Source organism: Medicago truncatula, chromosome 6, assembly GCF_003473485.1.
Source record: "Medicago truncatula cultivar Jemalong A17 chromosome 6, MtrunA17r5.0-ANR, whole genome shotgun sequence".
NCBI lineage: Eukaryota > Viridiplantae > Streptophyta > Magnoliopsida > Fabales > Fabaceae > Medicago > Medicago truncatula.
In genome coordinates this window covers 22,885,470-22,904,816 of record NC_053047.1, presented here as the reverse complement: position 1 = coordinate 22,904,816, position 19,347 = coordinate 22,885,470, and the positions used below count along the sequence as shown (strand labels likewise).

Sequence of the window (19,347 nt, the reverse complement as noted above, 5' to 3'; positions counted from 1 at the left end):
ATTTGAGGTTAAACTTAACACCGAAAGATTTATTTGATAAACGGAAAAAAAGTGACATTAACTGTGAAATCAAAATAAAAACTTAAATTTATTTAGTGGATCATTAGATCAAATAAGTCTTAAATAAAGATCATTAAAATGTGTACATAGCACTGTTACTTTAGCGGGATCCACTAAACATTTTGTCTTTAATTACATATATATGAAAAACACATTTGTCTTTTTTTTTTTTTTATAGCTTAGTGACTAGAAATTCACCTCATACAAAGATGAATAAATGGGATGTCTGGAGATCGAATCCCACCTCTGCATATAATATCCAAGCCAACTGAGCTAAGCTCACAAAACATTTGTCTTTAAATTACTAATTTCAATTTTTTCACCACTAATTCAAAAAAAAAAAATCAAAGATTGTGCTACATGTTCCAGTTTGAGCATCTTTCCTTTCTACGACCAGTTTATCAATCTCCATAGGTAGTTTCAACGCACCGCTCCTTTCAACCTTGCTCGAATGTCGTCATTTTCATCATGCTTCAGGTTTCGCATTTCTTCTTCTAAACCCAGTTTTCTTATTATTCCCTTCTTAACAAGAACACTTCACTGCTCTCACTCTAGATTTGTTCCAAATACTGTTGATAATGCTATTTCTTCATTCAATCATATGCTCCATATGAATCCTACCCCATCTATCATTCAATTTAACAAAATTTTAACCTCCCTTGTTAAATTGAACCAGTACCCCACTGTCATTTCCCTTTCTAAAAAATTGGAAATTAGGCCAGATATTTTTACTTTGAACATCTTGATTAATTGCTACTGTCATGTTCAACAAATGCCTTTTGCCTTTTCTATATTCGCCAAGATTCTCAAGATGGGTTTTGAGTCGGATGCAATAACCTTGACTACACTTATGAAAGGTTTGTGTCTTAATGGTAAGGTTAAGGAATCTCTACACTTTCATGACCATGTGCTTGCACTTGGATTTCAATTGGATCATGTTACTTATGGTACCTTGATCAATGGGTTGTGTAAAATTGGGGAAACAAAAGCTGCCTTGCTAATGTTGAGAAAGATTGAAGGGAGATTGGTCGAGTCCGATGTGGTAATGCACAATACGATCATTGATAGTTTGTGTAAACATAAATTTGTAACTGATGCCTATGAGTTATATTCTGAAATGATTACAAAGAGAATTTCTCCTAATATTATCACTTTCAATTCTTTAATTTACGGATTTTGCATTGTTGGTCAATTGAAAGAAGCATTTGGTTTGTTCTATCAAATGCTATTGAAAAACATCAACCCAGATATTTATACTTTTAACATATTGGTTGATGTTCTATGTAAGGAAGGAAAGATCAAAGAAGCTAAAAATGTGATAGCTGTGATGATGAAAGAAGGTGTGGAACCTGATGTTGTTACATACAATTCATTAATGGATGGTTATTGCCTAGTTAAAGAAGTGTATGAAGCCAAACATGTGTTAAACATTATTTCTCGAATGGGAGCGGCTCCTGATATTCAAAGCTTGTGTAAGATTAAAATGATCGATGAAGCCTTGAGTCTCTTTAATGAAATGCGTAGCAAAGGAATTACTCCTGATAAGGTAACTTACAATTCTCTCATTGATGGTTTGTGCAAAGCAAGGAGAATCCCCTGTGCTTGGGAGTTTGTTGATGAGATGCATGCTAATGGTATACCAGCCAACATATTCACTTACAATTCGTTAATAGATGCTTTATGCAAAAACCATCACGTTGACAAGGCAATTGTATTAGTCAAGAAAATCAAAGACCAGGGCATTCAATCAGATATGTATACATATAGTATACTTATCGATGGACTATGCAAACAAGGAAGACTTAAGGATGCACAAGTGATTTTTCAAGATCTTTTGATTAAAGGCTATAATTTAAATGTTTGCACATATAGTATTATGATCAATGGTCTTTGTTCAAAGGGCTTATTTGATGAAGCTACGACCCTGCTGTCAAAAATGGAAGACAATGGTTGCATTCCAGATGCTGTAACTTATGAACCAATTAACCGTGCTCTCTTTAAAAATGATGAGAATGATAAGGCAGAGCAACTTCTACGTGAAATGATTGCTAGAGGTCTATTGTAAGCAAAAGTAGAGTTAAGATTATTTCTTTTTACTTATTAGGTTACTTTGAATTTTGATGATAACGATTGAATCCTAATTCTTCATTTTAATGTTTTCTTAATGGTTAGATATGCTAATGATGATCAACTACACAATGATCTCACTATCACCTTAGTTTTAATTTGAAATCATGTGTTTTTATGTTTGAAATAAATATTTGTTTCTTTCCAATTTACTGTTATTTTTTCTTCATATAGTTGTAATTTTTTTTTCTTGTCATTCATTCGTTATTCCTTGTGTCTTAACTCACAAACCAACTAGAAACTAATATGGTTATTCTTTGTGATCTTTGGCTGATATGTGATATTTTTTTGTGTTTTAGACCTGTACGGTTTTCTGTGGTTGAGTCAGGTACAAATTGTGCCATTGTCGTTTGAAAAATTGGATGGGGTCCTCTTTTTTCTTCTTCTCTAGTGTTGGTAGGATGGGTCCGATACACTTTCATATTTTTGTTCTATCTTGAATTTGGTACAAGGTACATGACTCATTGGTGTAGTCATACAATAGCAATATAACAATGTGTGGATGTATAAGAAATATAGGCAATTCCAAATATTTTTACCGACATAGTTTGTACTCTAAGAGTCTAGAACCTTCTGCTGAGCTCTAGAAGCTTCAGATGTTTATTCCAGTTCTGCCAGTGTGGTTAAAGTTAGTTAGCCACCTCTGTCCAGCTGGCACTGACAACTAGGGTGTAGGTTAACTCAATAGTGACTGTAGGTTAAGCTTTCCTAATAGGGATTGTAACTTAATTGATCGAATAAAAAAATTTAGAATTCTGTGTTTTTTGTTAAACAATAACTATTGAAATACATTTGGCTGAGAGAGGTTAATTCCACCATTACACATTGTACTAGCTTAATATTTCTTTTGTTGAGTGGATGACAATCAACAACCTCCTCACTATTTAATAAAGGAATTTCATCAGTAGAGATGAAAATGAAATGTTACCTTTTTGGACACCTTGTCTCTGGTGTAAAAGATTATCGGAACTTGAACAATGAATCTTGAGTTTGCATGGTAGAATGGATCTCGGAATTAAAAATGTTTTCAAAGACTGATAGTCGATTGGAATGATACCTAAGTTCATTTTCGTACACAGTGATGCATTATCTGAATATTGTTATACCTCTGGTTGGTGGAGGATTTAGTCTCATTTTTTTTTAGGAAATTTAGTCTCATTTTGTGTTTGATATTTTTGCCAACCTTACATGTCTTTCCCTTTTACTAAGCTCTAACTAATTTAACCCAAAATATAAGAAGCCTGAAAATGTGGTTTATAAAGAAATTAGAATCTCTTCTTTGGAAATTAATGCAAAAACTGCTTAAGTTTTAGAATCTTTATTAGCAAATATGTGTATTCTTTTGTTATTTCTAACACAATTATGACTCAACAAGAATCATCTGATCATATCCAGGAGATAAAAAGAGTTTACTATTGTTATTTAAATAAACAAGGCTTTACTACTTTGATACCTTTTATCTATTGAAAAAAATAGTATTAATCTAATGTATTGTTAATGGCAGACAGCGTCGATTCTGTCAGGGATCTTACCTCTGTGTACAGTAGGATACTTATCCTTCTGTAGTTTTTATTTGATTTTTAGAAATGATACACTCTTTGTTTTCTATTACAGATCTGTTTCTTCCATTAATTCCATCACATTCACTGAAATTGTGTAATGATGTATATTACCTTAGAATATTTTCTGTTCCTAAATATAAAAAAATGAGGTGAGTAGTATCTGGATAAAAGTCAATTTTTTCTTCTTTCAAATATTGAATGTCTTGATCTTAATTTATGTGGTTGATTCAGATGATGCACTAAATTGGGCATGGCCTGAATCTATTTTTACACTGCAATATTAAGAGATCGGTAATACAGTGTTGTTAAACAGCGATTATAGTGGCGCTATAGTGTAGCAAAATTTGAACAAATCCCTATTGTTCCGTATACGCTATTTGGTATAAAATGTTGTCAAATAGTGGCTTTAGTGGTTATAGAGCATTGTAGCGTAGCGGAATTCGAACAAAATGCTATTTTACATGATCCGCAATCGCCAACACTGATCATGTAAAGAAATGGCGTGACCTACCGACGATGGCCCGTGGTTTGTTTCTGGAAATTCATGTCTTGAAGTATACGATGGTTAGCCCTTACTTCTGTTATCATTGGATTACCTAAAAATCTATCCAGGGGCATGGCTTCCATTAGGGGCTTGTCTCTAGTTCTGCTGTCACTGCCTTGCTACAAAAGAGAAAGTAGGAAGATTTAACATGTTTTCTGGTTTTCGGTAATATGACAATCTAGCTGTCCGTAAAATGATATGGAGTGAAAAACCAAGACCTCAGCATTTTTCTATGTTTGGCTATGTCAGTTGTATGAATCAAACATTGTCATGATTATATCATCATAGTCTGTTATATTTGTAATCCATAGTTCTTTTCCTTCTCTCAATGCTATCATTGAACAAATATGTATCACATTTTCCTCTAAGTAACCAACACCTGCAATTTGAGCATTGTAATTGATTAAAGTTCACTAATATGATCGTGCAGAAAGAGCTCGATCATCTATCTAATTATTGGGATTGGTTCAAAGTATATTGTGATAAATCTGGTTTCTTGCTGTAATCACATACATGACCTCAATTATGATAGTATTGTGTTCTCAAGGATTACGCCCCAATTCTTTTTTTACTCTGATAGTGGCTTTTTGCTGCATTTGATATTGAAACAATGCTTGGCTAGTAAGGTCGACGCTGCTATATTTAAAGATGATGTAGAAATAGATCGTAGATTGGTCCCCTTTAGGATGAGAAACTGAAGTTGAGGTCACATATGTTGTGTTTTTTTTTGTTCTCTGTAGTTCTCTGTAGTTGAGGTCACAAATTGCTGTAGTTATTGTATGGCACGTACGTCCTTCATATGTATCCACATTGAGTGTAGTTTCTGCTGTGGCTGTTTGGTTTTGGGGTCTACTGCGTTTGGCTTCTGTGTGCAGTTCTTGCTGCCTTGCAGGGTTGTTGTGCCGGGTGTTATTGGTGCTTGGTGAGTGTGCGGGGTTTTGGCTGTTTTTTTGGTTTCAGTTTCTCAGTTTTATGCATTTATGTGTGTGTTGTGGTCCCTGTTGTGTGGGCTGTTTTTACAGCCTCTATTGTATCATGTTGCTCTTTTTGCTTGCTTGTACGTCTGGCGCTTGCGGCGATGTTATTAATTTATATTTTAGCAGGTTAAACCAGTTATCATATTACTTCCTTAATGTTTGGTCTTTCCACCTTCCCAAACCAAGTTCATTTCTTATATAATGAATGAAAGTAACATTAAGCTGTCTGGAACAAAGCAACATCATCTGTAAATGATCCAATTCTTATACTTCAAAGAGTAGCAAATCAGATTTTATAGTTCAATAACATTAAAAAAACATCAAAAGTTTGAAAGAACTTATAAAAATAAATAAGTTGCCTGGATAGACTTACTTCTTGGTCTAGAATGAATCAATTGATATTAAAAATTGATAGTTATTTTCTGGAAGTATGAATAGAGAAGTCTGCTTTTTGAAGTTTTTCATATAATTTTTCAACATTATATTTGAGAAATTTTTGAAGTTTCATGAAAATCGCAGCATAACCCATGAGGATCTCCTAGAATGGCTTGTAGCATGCATTTTTTAAATAACTGAACACAAAATGCGCAAGAATATTTGAATTAATATGTATAATAATCAGTACTTCCTCAATACATTTTTATAAAACCAATGAGCTTTTAGTAAGACACTGCTGAATCTGGAATAATGTTTGTAGGCTAAAATATAGTTTTGATTCCTGCAAATATGCCTTGTGTTGGTTTTAGTCTCTGTAAATTTTTTTTGTTGTTTTTGGTCTCTGCAAAATATTTTACTTTTGCAGGGACTATTTTTCTAATAAATGGGTTCAGTTATCATGTGTCACGTGTGCAAATGATCATAAAAGTGGGGTCGGGGACCAAAATCAAAACGAGGCATATTTACAAGGACCAAAAACAAAAACAAAAAATTACAGGGACTAAAATCAAAACGAGACATATTTGCATAGACCAAAACCATATTTTAGCCTACAAAGTATGTCATTGAGCTGCAACTTTTACAAAGAGAAATGATATTTGTACAATCATTTTGTGACAACTTTTTGACAACCTTCTCTCTCATACTCACATTATAGTATTATTCTCTCTCTTCCTTTTTCTTTCTTTATTGTTTTTGACCTATAAAAAAAGAGGAAAAAAAAAGTTGTCATTAAAGTTATCTAAAATAGTTGTTCAAATATCAATACTCTTTTACAAAATACCATTAAAGTCAAAACTCACTAAGGAACTCTCTTATTTCCAACTGAAACCTAGAGTTAGTCCTCTCACATAAATGAATAGTGCCATCTAGAGGCACTTTTGTGGATACTTAGAGTTAGTATCTAAGTTCTAAATAAGAAGAAAACTGTACCGGAAAGCACAAAGCGGATTATGTAATTTTTTATTTTTCACGAATAGTATTTAAAGGTTGATATCCAAAAGCATGTTGGGATTACACTGATCCTAGAGACTTACATTATAAATTTGTTCAGAACACATTCGTATATCTTGTAGTTATTTCACCTTAGAGAGACATGTGGGACCAAAACAACACGTAGAAAGTTTGACAGCAAACAAATTCAGAAAAATAAGGCTCGAGTAGAAAAACCTGCTTGGATTGACCTAGTGTTAACTTTGAATTTTGGAATATGCTCCTCTTAAGATATCGAGTTTGATTTTCTCCAGTATCAATTTTAGTGGGCTTGTTTAGCTTTCTTAAAAAAAAGCAAAAAAACAACAAAGAGACTTGAGTAGTGTACTAGCATAAGATTTTTGTTTTATATTTAAAATATATTTTTAGCTCTTGTGCTCTTCTGTGTTAATTGTCTAGGTTGCAGTGTACTAGCCTATATGAGTATGCAATCTTTCCCTCCTATAGGCTAGTACACTGCAACCTAGACAATTAACACAGAAGAGCACAAGAGCTAAAAATATATTTTAAATATAAAACAAAAATCTTATGCTAGTACAGATAATTACGCTTATTGATAAACCACTTAATTGTATGATTTATATTAATATTTTGGGTATAATTACTTATATTTTGTGCTATTATTTAGATACTTATCTTTATTTTATTTTATTTATATAGATTAGAAAATAGTAAAGATAATTAAAAATAGGGTAAAATATGTTTTTGGTCCCTATAAAATAGGGGTCTTTCAAGTTTAGTCCTTACTTAATTTTAATGGTTTTTTTAGTCCCTAAAAGAAAATTCTGCACTCAGTATTAATCCCTCCTCAATTCAAATTTGTTTAATTTATGTTTAAACTCTTGAGTTTTTGAACAATTTTTTACAGACGTGTTAAAAACTTTACTAAAAGTTCCTATGCAAAAAATTGTCGCAAAATTTGATTTCTACGTCCAGATTTTGTTAATTTTATCTTTAACTTTTGTCGTTTTAAAAAATTCATATTTAATTCGTTTCATGTTAAAAAAATTCTAAAATTTAGTAAATGAACCTTTCATAGTGTTCTAAACTTGTCTCAAAAAAAAATCGTTCAAAAATTTAAGAGTTTAAGGATAATTAAACAAACTTTGTTGTAATAAGGACTAAAATTAGAAGTAATTCTTTTTTGTAGGGACTTAAAAATCTATTAAAATTAAGTAAGGATTAAACTTGAAAGGTCCCTATTTTATAGGGACCAAAAACATATTTAACCGTTAAAAATATTAGATTAATTATAAAAATCAATTACAAGCTTAAGCACAATGACAATGTGACACGTGTCTAAAAGTTAATTTTTCTAGATCCCCATTGTAATTTTTCTAGGTCCCTATTTTATAGGTCCCCATTGTAATTTTTGTATACAATTTAAGTTTTGGATAGTAAATTAGTGTTGGATAGTAAAGGATAGTGTATCTGTAATTACTTTTGCATTATGTCTTATGGTTGTGGACTACAGTATATCATATGCCCTGTTTGGTTTCAGATTATACTCTCAAGTGTTTGGAGGTGTCATTATATATGTTAGCTGGTTCATGTTCTAGCGATTTGAGTTTTTTCTCGTAACTTAAATTGGAAGAAATCTACCTTGTTTGTGTTTAGGAAACTTTTTACTCCTCATGTTATAGTTTTCAGATGTGTCCTTGTTCTCAATTTGTATTTGAGATAGAGGGAGTACCTCTTGGCTCTTATAGTCAATTCTTATTAAAATGTCTCTCTCTAATGTTTAAAGAAAATGTATTGAAGAAATCTTGCAATGTGATACATTGTCCTATTTTGGACTTATATAGATTGTTATTGTCGATTCAGGTACAAGTTGTGTCACTGTCGTGGAAAAAATTGGATGAGTTCCTCTTTTTTCTTCTCTAGTGTTGGTGGTGTCTTAGTTTGGTACTATCTAGAATTTGGTCTAGGAATTAGGATACATTACTCGTGGAAAAAAATTTCCTTGCCTCCCAACGTGAAATCAGATGTGTACATTTGAGATCCCACATTGTTTACACAAATTATATCGGTATCATAATTGAAGATTGTGATAATATATGGTTTGTTATGAATTCGATGAAAATCACGTCAATAATAAACTTGATGTGTGGAAGTGATAGTCAAGCAATCAAAAATAAAGTGTATGGAAGTTATAATCACAAACAAAAATAGAAAACAGCGAGAGAAAAGAAAGAGAGAACACATGAAATTTGTTTACCAAGTTCGGTCCAAATTGACCTAGTATGGGGGGAAAGAGCAACTCTCTGTTTCACTATAATGATGAGTAACTTTACAAAAGAGATATCAATGGGTTACAAGAATAAGTCTCCCGCCTAATTCTACCCAAAGTCCCAATCTCTTCCCATGACCAAGAGACTCAATCCTAATAGTGTTTTCCAAGGTGAATCAACTCAACCCTAGTGTTTGTTGCCAAAAGCAAACTCTATACAAACCCTAGTTTGATTTCTAAACCCTTGTTTCAGCCCCCTCTATCTCAAGGTTTATATTGATACAATATACAATGTATATATTTATAGTAAAAGTAACCCTCATAAAATTGGAACAAATATGGCCTATAAAAATACGTTTTATTTTTATGATGTTATGACAATTCGTGCCAAAAAAATGTCGAATAAAAAGTCTCCAAAAACAGGCAAAATTCGGGCCCAAACAACACCATTCGGGCCCCGATTTTGACAGATTCAGCAAACTTTAATTTCTCCAATTTTGAGTCACTTTCACAACATGGCTGATTGTGATTTTTCATACTTGTAGGTTAACAAGGATATGTAGCATTCTGCCATCTAAGTTCATCTCAATGCTCTGATACTTTTTGTTTCTCTAAATCTTCATATTTAAATTCGAATGCAATTTGAGGATTGGTAAAATTGGGAATCTACATCAACTGATTCTGTTGACCACATCAATTGCTTCCTAATGATTTGTTACCCAGAATGGTGAAAGGCATGTTCTATTGAATATTAGGTTATTTATTCATTGAATGTTATTCATCAATCTAAACTCCCACATTGTTAGTAATATATTTGCTTATCAATTAGATCAGTTTTGAGTTAAAAAGTCTTCCGATCGAGAATAAAAATTATATGGGATCGGTTTCGATGACTATTTAAAAAAGTTGATATGATATGATATGATCTAAATAGCGATTTAGTTTGGATTGGTTTTTGGATATCCAAAATATAACATACGATAATAGGTTTGATACATAAAATAATAGGTTTGATACATAAAATATATTAAAAGATTAACTTTAAAGAATGAAAAGTGAACGATTATGTTTAAAACATGTGAATTAGTAATAATATAGATTAAATTACAAATATCAAAAACTAACATGTAATAGAACAATGAAATATATAATAAGTTAATGAAGGTTGGACCAATTAGTAAAGAGTTGACTAACACGTAAGATTGTGGGTTCAACTCGTACTATCGATGTGATAGTCTCTTTGATGGATGATTTGTAAATACCTTTATAAGCACTCTTTTGATTCTTGAGACATGTCCTGACGACCCTTTTGATCTTCGAAACTCAACTGACCTAAACTTTTTATTAGAAAAAAATAAATATGTATTACTAATAAAAAAATATAAAATCAATTTAACCAATACACCCTCTGATCACTATTATAAGCAAAAATTCACTTTTAAAATTCATTCAATAAATGATGTATGTGGTGTATATATATATATGGGTTTGCTAGGATACACCCACTAGTTTTTATGTGGGAGTGTTGTAGCAAAGATATAACGAAAAATTTGTTAAATACATTTTAAGGTGAATGTTGCTAAAACACACTTTCTAAAAAATTAAGTGGGTGTAAGTTAGCAACTCCTATAGGCATTTGTTAGAATACATCCACTTATATTTTAGAAGGTGTGTTTTAACAAATTATAACTAAAAAGTAGTTAAATGCACCTTAAGGTGTAGCTTGCTAAAACATTCCCACATAAAAACTATTGAGTGTGTTCTAGCAAATCACACACACACACACACAGATATATATATATATATATATATATAGACACACACACACACACACACACACACACACACTACATACATCATTTATTGAAATATTATTTATTGAATTAACCTTAAAATTGAATTTTTGCTTATAATAATGACCGAAATGTTGTGTTTGTTATTTACAAACTCTTTATTTGTGACCTACAGTGGCCTGAGCAAGAAAAAATATCGAGGGTGGGCCAGCAAATTATACTTTAAATATAAACTTTATCAATATAACATAACTTAAGTAAGCAAAATCTTAATTCAGAGCTATACATATTTGGAAACAAGTTTACATAGAACTGCAACATGCATTCTCATTCCAAAGAGGGAGAAGAAATTGTGTCTAACATGTAACAGAGGAAGGGGAAAAGGCTGGGAATGTTCGGTGGACCATTTTAGAAAAATAAATCAAACTGGAGTATTTTTGTAGTTTCCCTATAGAGAATTTTTTTTTTAATTTTTTTTTGGGTGCCCGGTGGCCCATCTCAGCCCTCCGCCACTGGTGACCTAAGTAGAAGAAGGTCCTTGAAATTTTTATTTTTTTTCTGACCCTTTTGTCCAAAAAAATTTCAGGTTTGACCCCTTTGAAAAAAATTCCAAAATGACCCACTTTTGGTTTTTTTTTTGTCCTTTTGTGCGTTCCCGCCATTTGAAACGGCGGGACTAGCCGCCGGTCTGACACGTGTCACATCGTTGGACAGTTTTTTTTTTTTTTTTTTTTTTTTTTGTCATTCCCGCCATTTCAAATGGCGGACCGATTTTTTTTTTTTTTTTTTCGTTTTTTGCTTTTTTGGGCAACATTGTACATTATAAATACATATTAATTTATTTGTGAAAAAATTTCAATTTTGCTCCGATGGGGAATCGAACCAGGCGCATATGGGTCACTGCCATTCTGTGTTACCACTAAGCCAATGTACATTTGATGTTAATTTTCGCATCCAATAATATATATACCATTTTTTAAATTCATTTTTGTTTTTTTTAATATAAGTCTTATAAAAAAAATAAATATAGGGTCCCCATGAGCTTAGCTCATTTGGTAAGGGATAATGCACAATATGTGCAGGGGCCGGGGTTCGAACCCCGGGCACGGACACCTCACTTATTCATTTTAAGGTGAATTTCTCTAGCCACTAGGCTATTTGACAAAAAAAAAAAAGGAGATTTTATAATTTTAATTGGATTCTAGATTTTACTTTGAAAAATTACTCCAATATGAACAAATTCTAGATTTTATTTTGAATATATATATATCTTGAAATAATATATATATCATTTCGTCGGATAATTTATCGGTGAAGAATATATATTTCGTCGGATAATAATAATATATATATATAATCTATCGGTGAAAAAAATTATTTTGTCGGATAATTTTTCACCGATAAATTATATATATATATTCGTCGGAGATCCTAAATTATCCAATAAAAAAAACAAAAATGAAAAACTGGATGGTTTGTGGTGTGTGAAACTGGTTTTAAAAAGGGTATATATATTATTAGATGCGAAAATAAACATCAAATGTACATTGGCTTAGTGGCAACACAGAATGACAATGGTCCATATGCGCTTGGTTCAACTCTCCCCGGGAGCAAAATTGATATTTTTTCACAAATAAATTAATATGTATTTTATAATGTACAAGTTGCCCAAAAAGGCAAAAAACGAGGGCAGTCTCGCCGTTTCAAATGACGGGAACACACAAAAGGACAAAAAAAAAAAAAATTAAAAGTGGATCATTTTGGAAAATTTTTTTCAAAGGGGTCAGACCTGAAATGTTTTTGGACAAGAGGGTCAGGAAAAAAATTTCAAGGTCCTTTGCTGTGTGAAAAAAATTGAATTGGGCAAAAACGCGTAACTTCTGTTGAAGCTCTCACAATCAATCACCCAAACAAGGGCTGCTCACTCACGCTCAAATGTCTTCATTCTGCTTCAGGTTTCGTTGTTGTTGTTGTTGTTGTTCTTCTTCTTCTTCTTTCTATATTCCTTCTTTTCATTTTCCCTTATTAAGTACAAGACTATATTCTCAATCTCAGTTTGTTATCAGTACTGTTGATGTTGATAATGCTGTTTCTTCATTCAATCACATGCTCTGTGTAAATCCTCCACCACCCATCATTGAATTTAACAAGATTTTGGGTTCCCTTGTTAAGTCTAAAAATAACCATTACCCCACTGCTATTTCCCTTTTTAATCAATTGGAACTCAATCGAGTTACGCCTGATATTGTTACTTTCAACATTGTCATTAACTGTTACTGCCATCTTGGTGAAATTAATTTTGCCTTTTCTCTATTGGGGAAGATTCTTAAGTTCGGGTTTCAGCCGAATATTGTAACCCTCACAACACTTATCAAAGGTATGTGTCTTAACAGTAACGTCAAGGAGGCTTTGCACTTTCATAACCATGTGCTTGCACATGGATTCCACTTGGACCAAGTTAGCTATGGGACCTTAATTTATGGGTTGTGTAAAATAGGGGAAACAAGAGCAGCCTTGCAAATGTTGAGAAAGATTGAAGGGAAATTGGTCAACACCGATGTGGTAATGTATACCGCAATCATCGATAGTTTGTGTAAAAATAAAGATGTAAATGATGCCTATGAGTTATATTCTGAAATGATTACAAAGAGAATTTCTCCTAATGTTGTAACTTTTAGTGCTCTCATTTATGGCTTTTGCATGGTTGGTCAATTCAAAACAAGCATTTGGTTTGTTCCATGAAATGGTATTAACAAACATCCTCCCAAATGTTTATACTTCTAATATCTTGGTTGATGCTCTTTGTAAAGAAGGAAATGTTAAACAAGCTAAAAATATGATAGCTATGATGATGAAACAAGGTGTGGTACCCGATGTTGTTACATATACTTCACTAATGGATGGGTATTGCTTAGTTAATCAAGTGAACAAGGCCAAGCATGTATTCAACATCTTAGGGAAAAGGAAAATTAAACCTGATGTTCACAGCTACACTATCATTATTAATGGCTTATGTAAGATTAAAATGGTTGATGAAGCCTTGAATCTCTTCAAAGAAATGCACTGTGAACCTAATATGGTAACTTACAGTTCTCTTATTGATGGTTTATGCAAATCTGGGAGAGTTTCTCATGCTTGGGAGCTTCTTGATAAGATGCATGATGACAGAGGTCAACCTGTCAATATTATCACATACAATTCCTTATTGCATGCTTTATGCAAAAATCATCACGTTGACAAGGCAATTGCTTTGGTCAAGAAGATCAAAGACCAAGGAATTGAACCAAATATGACCACATACAACATCCTTATCGATGGACTATGCAAAGAAGGAAGACTTAGGAACGCACAAGTGATTTTTAAACATCTTTTGATTATAGGCTATAATTTAACTGTTTGGACATAGAGTATTATGATCAATGGTCTTTGTTTAGAGGGCTTATTTGATGAAGCAGTGACCCTGCTGTCAAAAATGGAAGACAATGGTTGCATTCCAGATGCTGTAACTTATGAAACAATTATCTGTGCTCTCTTTAAAGACAATGAGAATGATAAGGCAGAGAAACTTCTGCGTGAAATGATTGCTCGAGGTCTTCTGTAAGAAAAGTACTAGTTAAGATTATTTCTTGTTACTTATGGTTACTTTGAATTTTGATGACAACGATTCAATCCTAATTATTCATTTTGATGTTGGCTTAATGGTTACATATGCAAATGATGATCAACTACACAATGACCTAACTATCACCTTGGTTCTAATTTGAAATCGTGTTTTTGTTTTTGAAATAATTTATTTTTTCTTTCCATTGTACTATCATTTTTTCTTCATATAGTTGTAACTTGGTTTCAGAATGATACTTCTTACTGCTAAATTTATTCTGCTTAATAAGCATAAATTTATTTTATCCTTGAAGGAAAAATACATATGAATAGTTGAGGGGCATAACATTTGCATACTACTCACTTTTACTCTTTAAGCTTTCAAGGTTTGGATCTGTGTTGAACAATCAAACTGTTACTAGATATAATCTACTCCAACATAGACTTCAAAAGTAGTAAATCCAGTAAAGATAATATAGCCTAAACCCGTTGAAGTTCCCTACTACATGATGACTATGCAAGTCTTATGTGAGAATCATTCTATGTTACTCTATTTTAATGCTACTCATTTTTTTCTTCCTGTATTTACAATATGTATGATTTGATTATTAGGTCTCCTTTAAAGAAATACTCATTAAAAATTTTGATTTAATAGGTAGACTAATTCTTCACAAAGATGATAAACAAATAACAAGCAAAATGATATACAGGATGACATACAAGAACTTAAAGCTTAGAACTATGTAGCACTGACATTTCAATTAAAGTTGTGTCTGGTTCTTGACACCGGTACTTGCAGTAACATTAGATAATTCTATTTTCTTAAATCATTAACAGTGTTGACGTGTCAGTGTTGTGTTAGACATTGATGTATGTGTCAGTGTTCATAGTTTGAGGTCAGTTACCTTGATTAAGGTGTGATTTTTTTCTTATGGCTAAAACTAATCCTTACATGAGCTACTACCAATCTAGTAGTGACACAGACGTGAAGACGACATTGACAAATCGTCACTGGTAATAATTTATGAAAATTAAATAATTAAATTTTACCACATACGTCGGTGCCATTACGTTGTTGGAAAATGACACATATTGGACGCTGGACATACCTTCAATTTGAAGTGTCAATACTAGGATACTGCCATGTGATTGTGATATCATACTTATTGGTGTGATATTCAGCCAGTGGACCTGATCCATCTCTATTACATTTTGAGGGATTTATATCATTACGAATTACAATATGATAATTTTTATGTATATTATTGTTTTGTTAAAGAAGAACATGTACAATTGTTCACCCTACTTCAACTGACAGTTAGCATATCAAGGTTACTCATAATCTTGACTCAAACAATGTCCATATGAAAAATCCCCTTAGCAGCAATCCAATTGATTTAGGTGAACATGCTAATGTGTTTTCTGGGTGGCCTAATAATGGTAATGGAATGAAGTAGAAAAAAGAGCTTGCCGAAAAATCATATGATAGGAATCTGGAGGTTTTGTAAGCTTGTGTATCCATAATACTTCAATGTGTAGGTCGTGTTACTTACACTAAAAATGAAAATTGGGAAAGTCATGATCTTTAAACTATTTATATGATCCAACCTCTTCAGAATAGTGGTACTTATCTAGCATTCAACATTCCTTATGGTGGTGGAATTCAACTGGATATGTTCACATACAATGTACTTATCGATGGACCATGTAAAGGAAGAAGTCTTGATAGTAGCTTTGAATGTTGATATCCCTGTATATGGTGGTGCTGTGTATGATTTATTGGGTGCTGAGGTGAAGCATAGGTCTATAGAAGTCATGTATCTTGGCAAAGTGGGTTATTCACAAGTTTGTGATCAATTTTTTATAAGATGAAAAATAAAGCAACTTTGAAATTTATACCGTGTGAATTTCTCTCTGTATCGTAGTAATATGTTCAGCAATGTTAATAACTAATCCCTATAATTGTGGTTTGCATTAACTTCCCTTTCAAGAGGTCTATTCGTGGATCACATTCATCCATCAAATTTGTCTGCACATCAAGGAGTTTTAAAGTGCATTTGAGCCAAATGCTGATAAATATATCTAAAGTTCCTTTACTTCCTCAAGTTACATGTTCTCACTTCAATGTTGGAGGTTGTTTTTATTGCAATAGTTTCTTTGTTTTATAGGTTTAAGAGTAACAGGCCTATATTTTCTGCCAACAATTTCCTCTTTTTTTCCTGGCAGATTTATCTCTGTCTTTTGAAGGATCTAAACAGTATGTTTACTTTGATCGTGAACAAACAAAACTTAATGCGTGCAGTTACTCAAATATCTAGTCACTGCTGGCATATTAGTCTGATCATATGCAAAATAAGAACAAAAGTTTATTAATATATGATGGAAGGGCAAAACAGATTGCTTTTCTGTTTAAAAATTTGAGTTACTTAGGTATTGATGGTTGAATTGGGAAGGAGAAGGACAACTCTTGATAGGAACTGTCTTACAACACCAGACTATCTATTTATTGTATTGTAAAAGAATCCATCCTCTGTTCTGAGATAACAGTTCAAGATTGTTATAAATAAATTTTTGTTTCAACTAATATTATTATAAAGGCTTAATTGCACTTTTCGACCCCTATCTTTTTAAAAGTTGCGGTTATGGACCCCTAATTAATTTAAATACAAAACAGCCCCCTATGTTTTGATTCTTTGGCAGTTTTGGACCCCCAGTCTATTGTTGACTCGGTCAACGCTGACGTGGCACCCTAAGTGAGGTGCCATGTTTCAAATTTTTTTATTTTTTTTTGCCTTGGGGGTCCAAAACTACCAAAGAATCAAAATATAGGGGGCTGTTTTGTATTTAAATTAGTTAGGGATCCATAACCGCAACTTTTGAAAAGATAGGAGGTCCAAAAGTGCAATTAACCCTATTATAAACTACAGATACTAGATTCTGTAAGTGTGTTTTAGTAGGCCTCCTATCACCAAGGTTTATGTTAGGTGTCTATCCACCTCCTTTGGAAGTTATTCCAAGAGATCACATCAAAGAAGCCACAGACTTTGATCAATTAAAGGGACATCCGGTTGTGAGATATGACAAGTTTATTATTTTATTCAATTGTATATGTAGCACGCTGCCACCGTCCCCTGTGGCACGCTGATACCTTCTCAGCCGCCGGTTGGTACTGTTTTGCCATTGCCGGTAGGACTGATGCACTAGCACCACTATTCTGCTGGGTCTAAGCTTCTATATATAGAGGTGCATTTTATTTATATGTAACAATGAATTCAGATTATACTGGCATCTCTGATTTTCTTTGTGCATATTTTCTCACAATTTCTCACCTTTTTACATATTCTAATATTGTATGATGAGTCTATTCTCACATTTTCTATAGTGCACATCATATGCTATTCTTCTAATTTTCCACCTCCTTCATATCTAGTTAGTCGACCTTCATTCCAATAAGGCATGATCCTACATTTGGGCAGGGTAGTGAGATCCTCCTTTACTCTTAGACGGAAACACTTAGTCAGGTTTTTTCAGTGAGTGAGTGAGTAATTTTTTCGTAGCCATGATGAATAAACTTGTAGTTGTACTGATTTGAAGATTGACAATTATTTATCAATCTCCTCACAGTCTCGCATATGGTGCCCAATCCTACCACAAGCAAAACAGAAGTTTGGAAGCCTCTCATACTTGTAATCCACCAAGATATCCCTCCCTTGAAAGTGTATCTTAGACCCCTTTTTAAGTGGCTTTTTTAGGTTAATGGCAGTCCGAATTCTGAGGAATTTTCCCATTCGGTTGCAATTCTTCCCGCCCATCTCCAGAAATTTCCCCACCATATTTCCAATCTTTTTCGCAATGCCCTCCGAATGGAGCTTGAGGGGTAGGTCGTATACTCTAACCCAAAAAGGAGCTGAATCCAATGCCATTTCAGACGGTTGTTCGTTGCCTAATATGCGATCCAGAATGACTAAGTTTCTGACCAAGTTCTAAGGACCGTTCCTGTAAACTAACTCCGCTTCCTTCTTAGACGCAAAATTGAAAAGGAACAAGTTTTTGTTCAGATCTTGTACTTCAACTGGATTTCTGGATCTCCACGCTTCAGTGATGGTCTGTTTGAAGGCTCTAGCATTGTATGGGCTATCTGTCCAGATCTTGCCCACTAAAGTGCGGCTAAACACTTCATCATCCTCAGAGATTTCATCCTCCTCTGTGATAGCATCTTCTTCTTCCAGATCTGGTTGTGTGTCTTTGCGTCGAGCCATAGATGACTGCGACACTCTTCACTGGTGGCTATTTGTGTATGGGTAAGGTTTAGTGGAAAGTGGGTGAAGGTAGAGGAATGATGGTTTAAATAGAGAAATAAAACTACTAAAAGAGCTCTAGGGATAACCAAAACAAGATGGGGGAAGAGGCCAGTATGAGTTGGGGAGATCCAGGATGCCGCCACATAACCCTAGCAGAGCTCTGGTTGGGGGTGTTTTCGTTGTTGAAGTTAGGCACCTTGCTTTATCCTTAACGACACACACCTATTATTAAAAAATAATAAAAATGTAGGTGTTACTACTAAGTTACACTCTTCATATGAATTGTTTCTCAATTTATACGGATTTTTCTCCTTTATGAAGTTATAAATTATATATGTAATTTTTATTTGCGGAATTTTGCATTGCCTATTTAATGTATATCCTTTTAAAATTGCAGCATAGGTGTTTCCTACACCAACTTATGCAATTGAATTGGAAAAATTGTGTAATATGGCTTGAAATTTATAGTTATGTTAATTGTTTATGCAATACAAAACCTTCATATATATTTTTTTTTTTGAAGTTCAAGATTTTCATTCATTGAAAACAACAGGAGCATTACAATGGATGTCAACTCCATTCCTGGAAATAAGATCCATCCAAGTTTTGGAGCCAACTAAATTACCAACCCCCACCATATGATGGGCATCTAGATTCAGGTTCCTACTAATAAACATAACAGTACATTGTGAAAAACTACTCATAATGAGTTTACAATATGAAAT

General features: G+C 33.1%; 1 protein-coding gene and 1 pseudogene across 1 annotated transcript; both read left to right on the top strand.

Moving 5' to 3' along the window:
* Positions 1 to 383: 383 nt before the first annotated feature.
* Positions 384 to 2,254, top strand: LOC25497066 (pentatricopeptide repeat-containing protein At1g62930, chloroplastic). The gene has a single exon (XM_013596629.3). It carries the CDS (start codon positions 512 to 514, stop codon positions 2,123 to 2,125), a length of 1,614 nt encoding a protein of 537 aa, XP_013452083.1. The 5' UTR covers positions 384 to 511; the 3' UTR covers positions 2,126 to 2,254.
* Positions 2,255 to 12,516: 10,262 nt separating this feature from the next.
* Positions 12,517 to 14,684, top strand: LOC25497065 (pentatricopeptide repeat-containing protein At1g62930, chloroplastic-like; annotated as a pseudogene).
* Positions 14,685 to 19,347: the final 4,663 nt, after the last annotated feature.

What these genes read in the sequence shown, in the direction of transcription:
- LOC25497066 (XM_013596629.3), top strand. Translation starts at nt 512, where the DNA reads ATGTCGTCATTTTCATCATGCTTCAGGTTTCGCATTTCTTCTTCTAAA.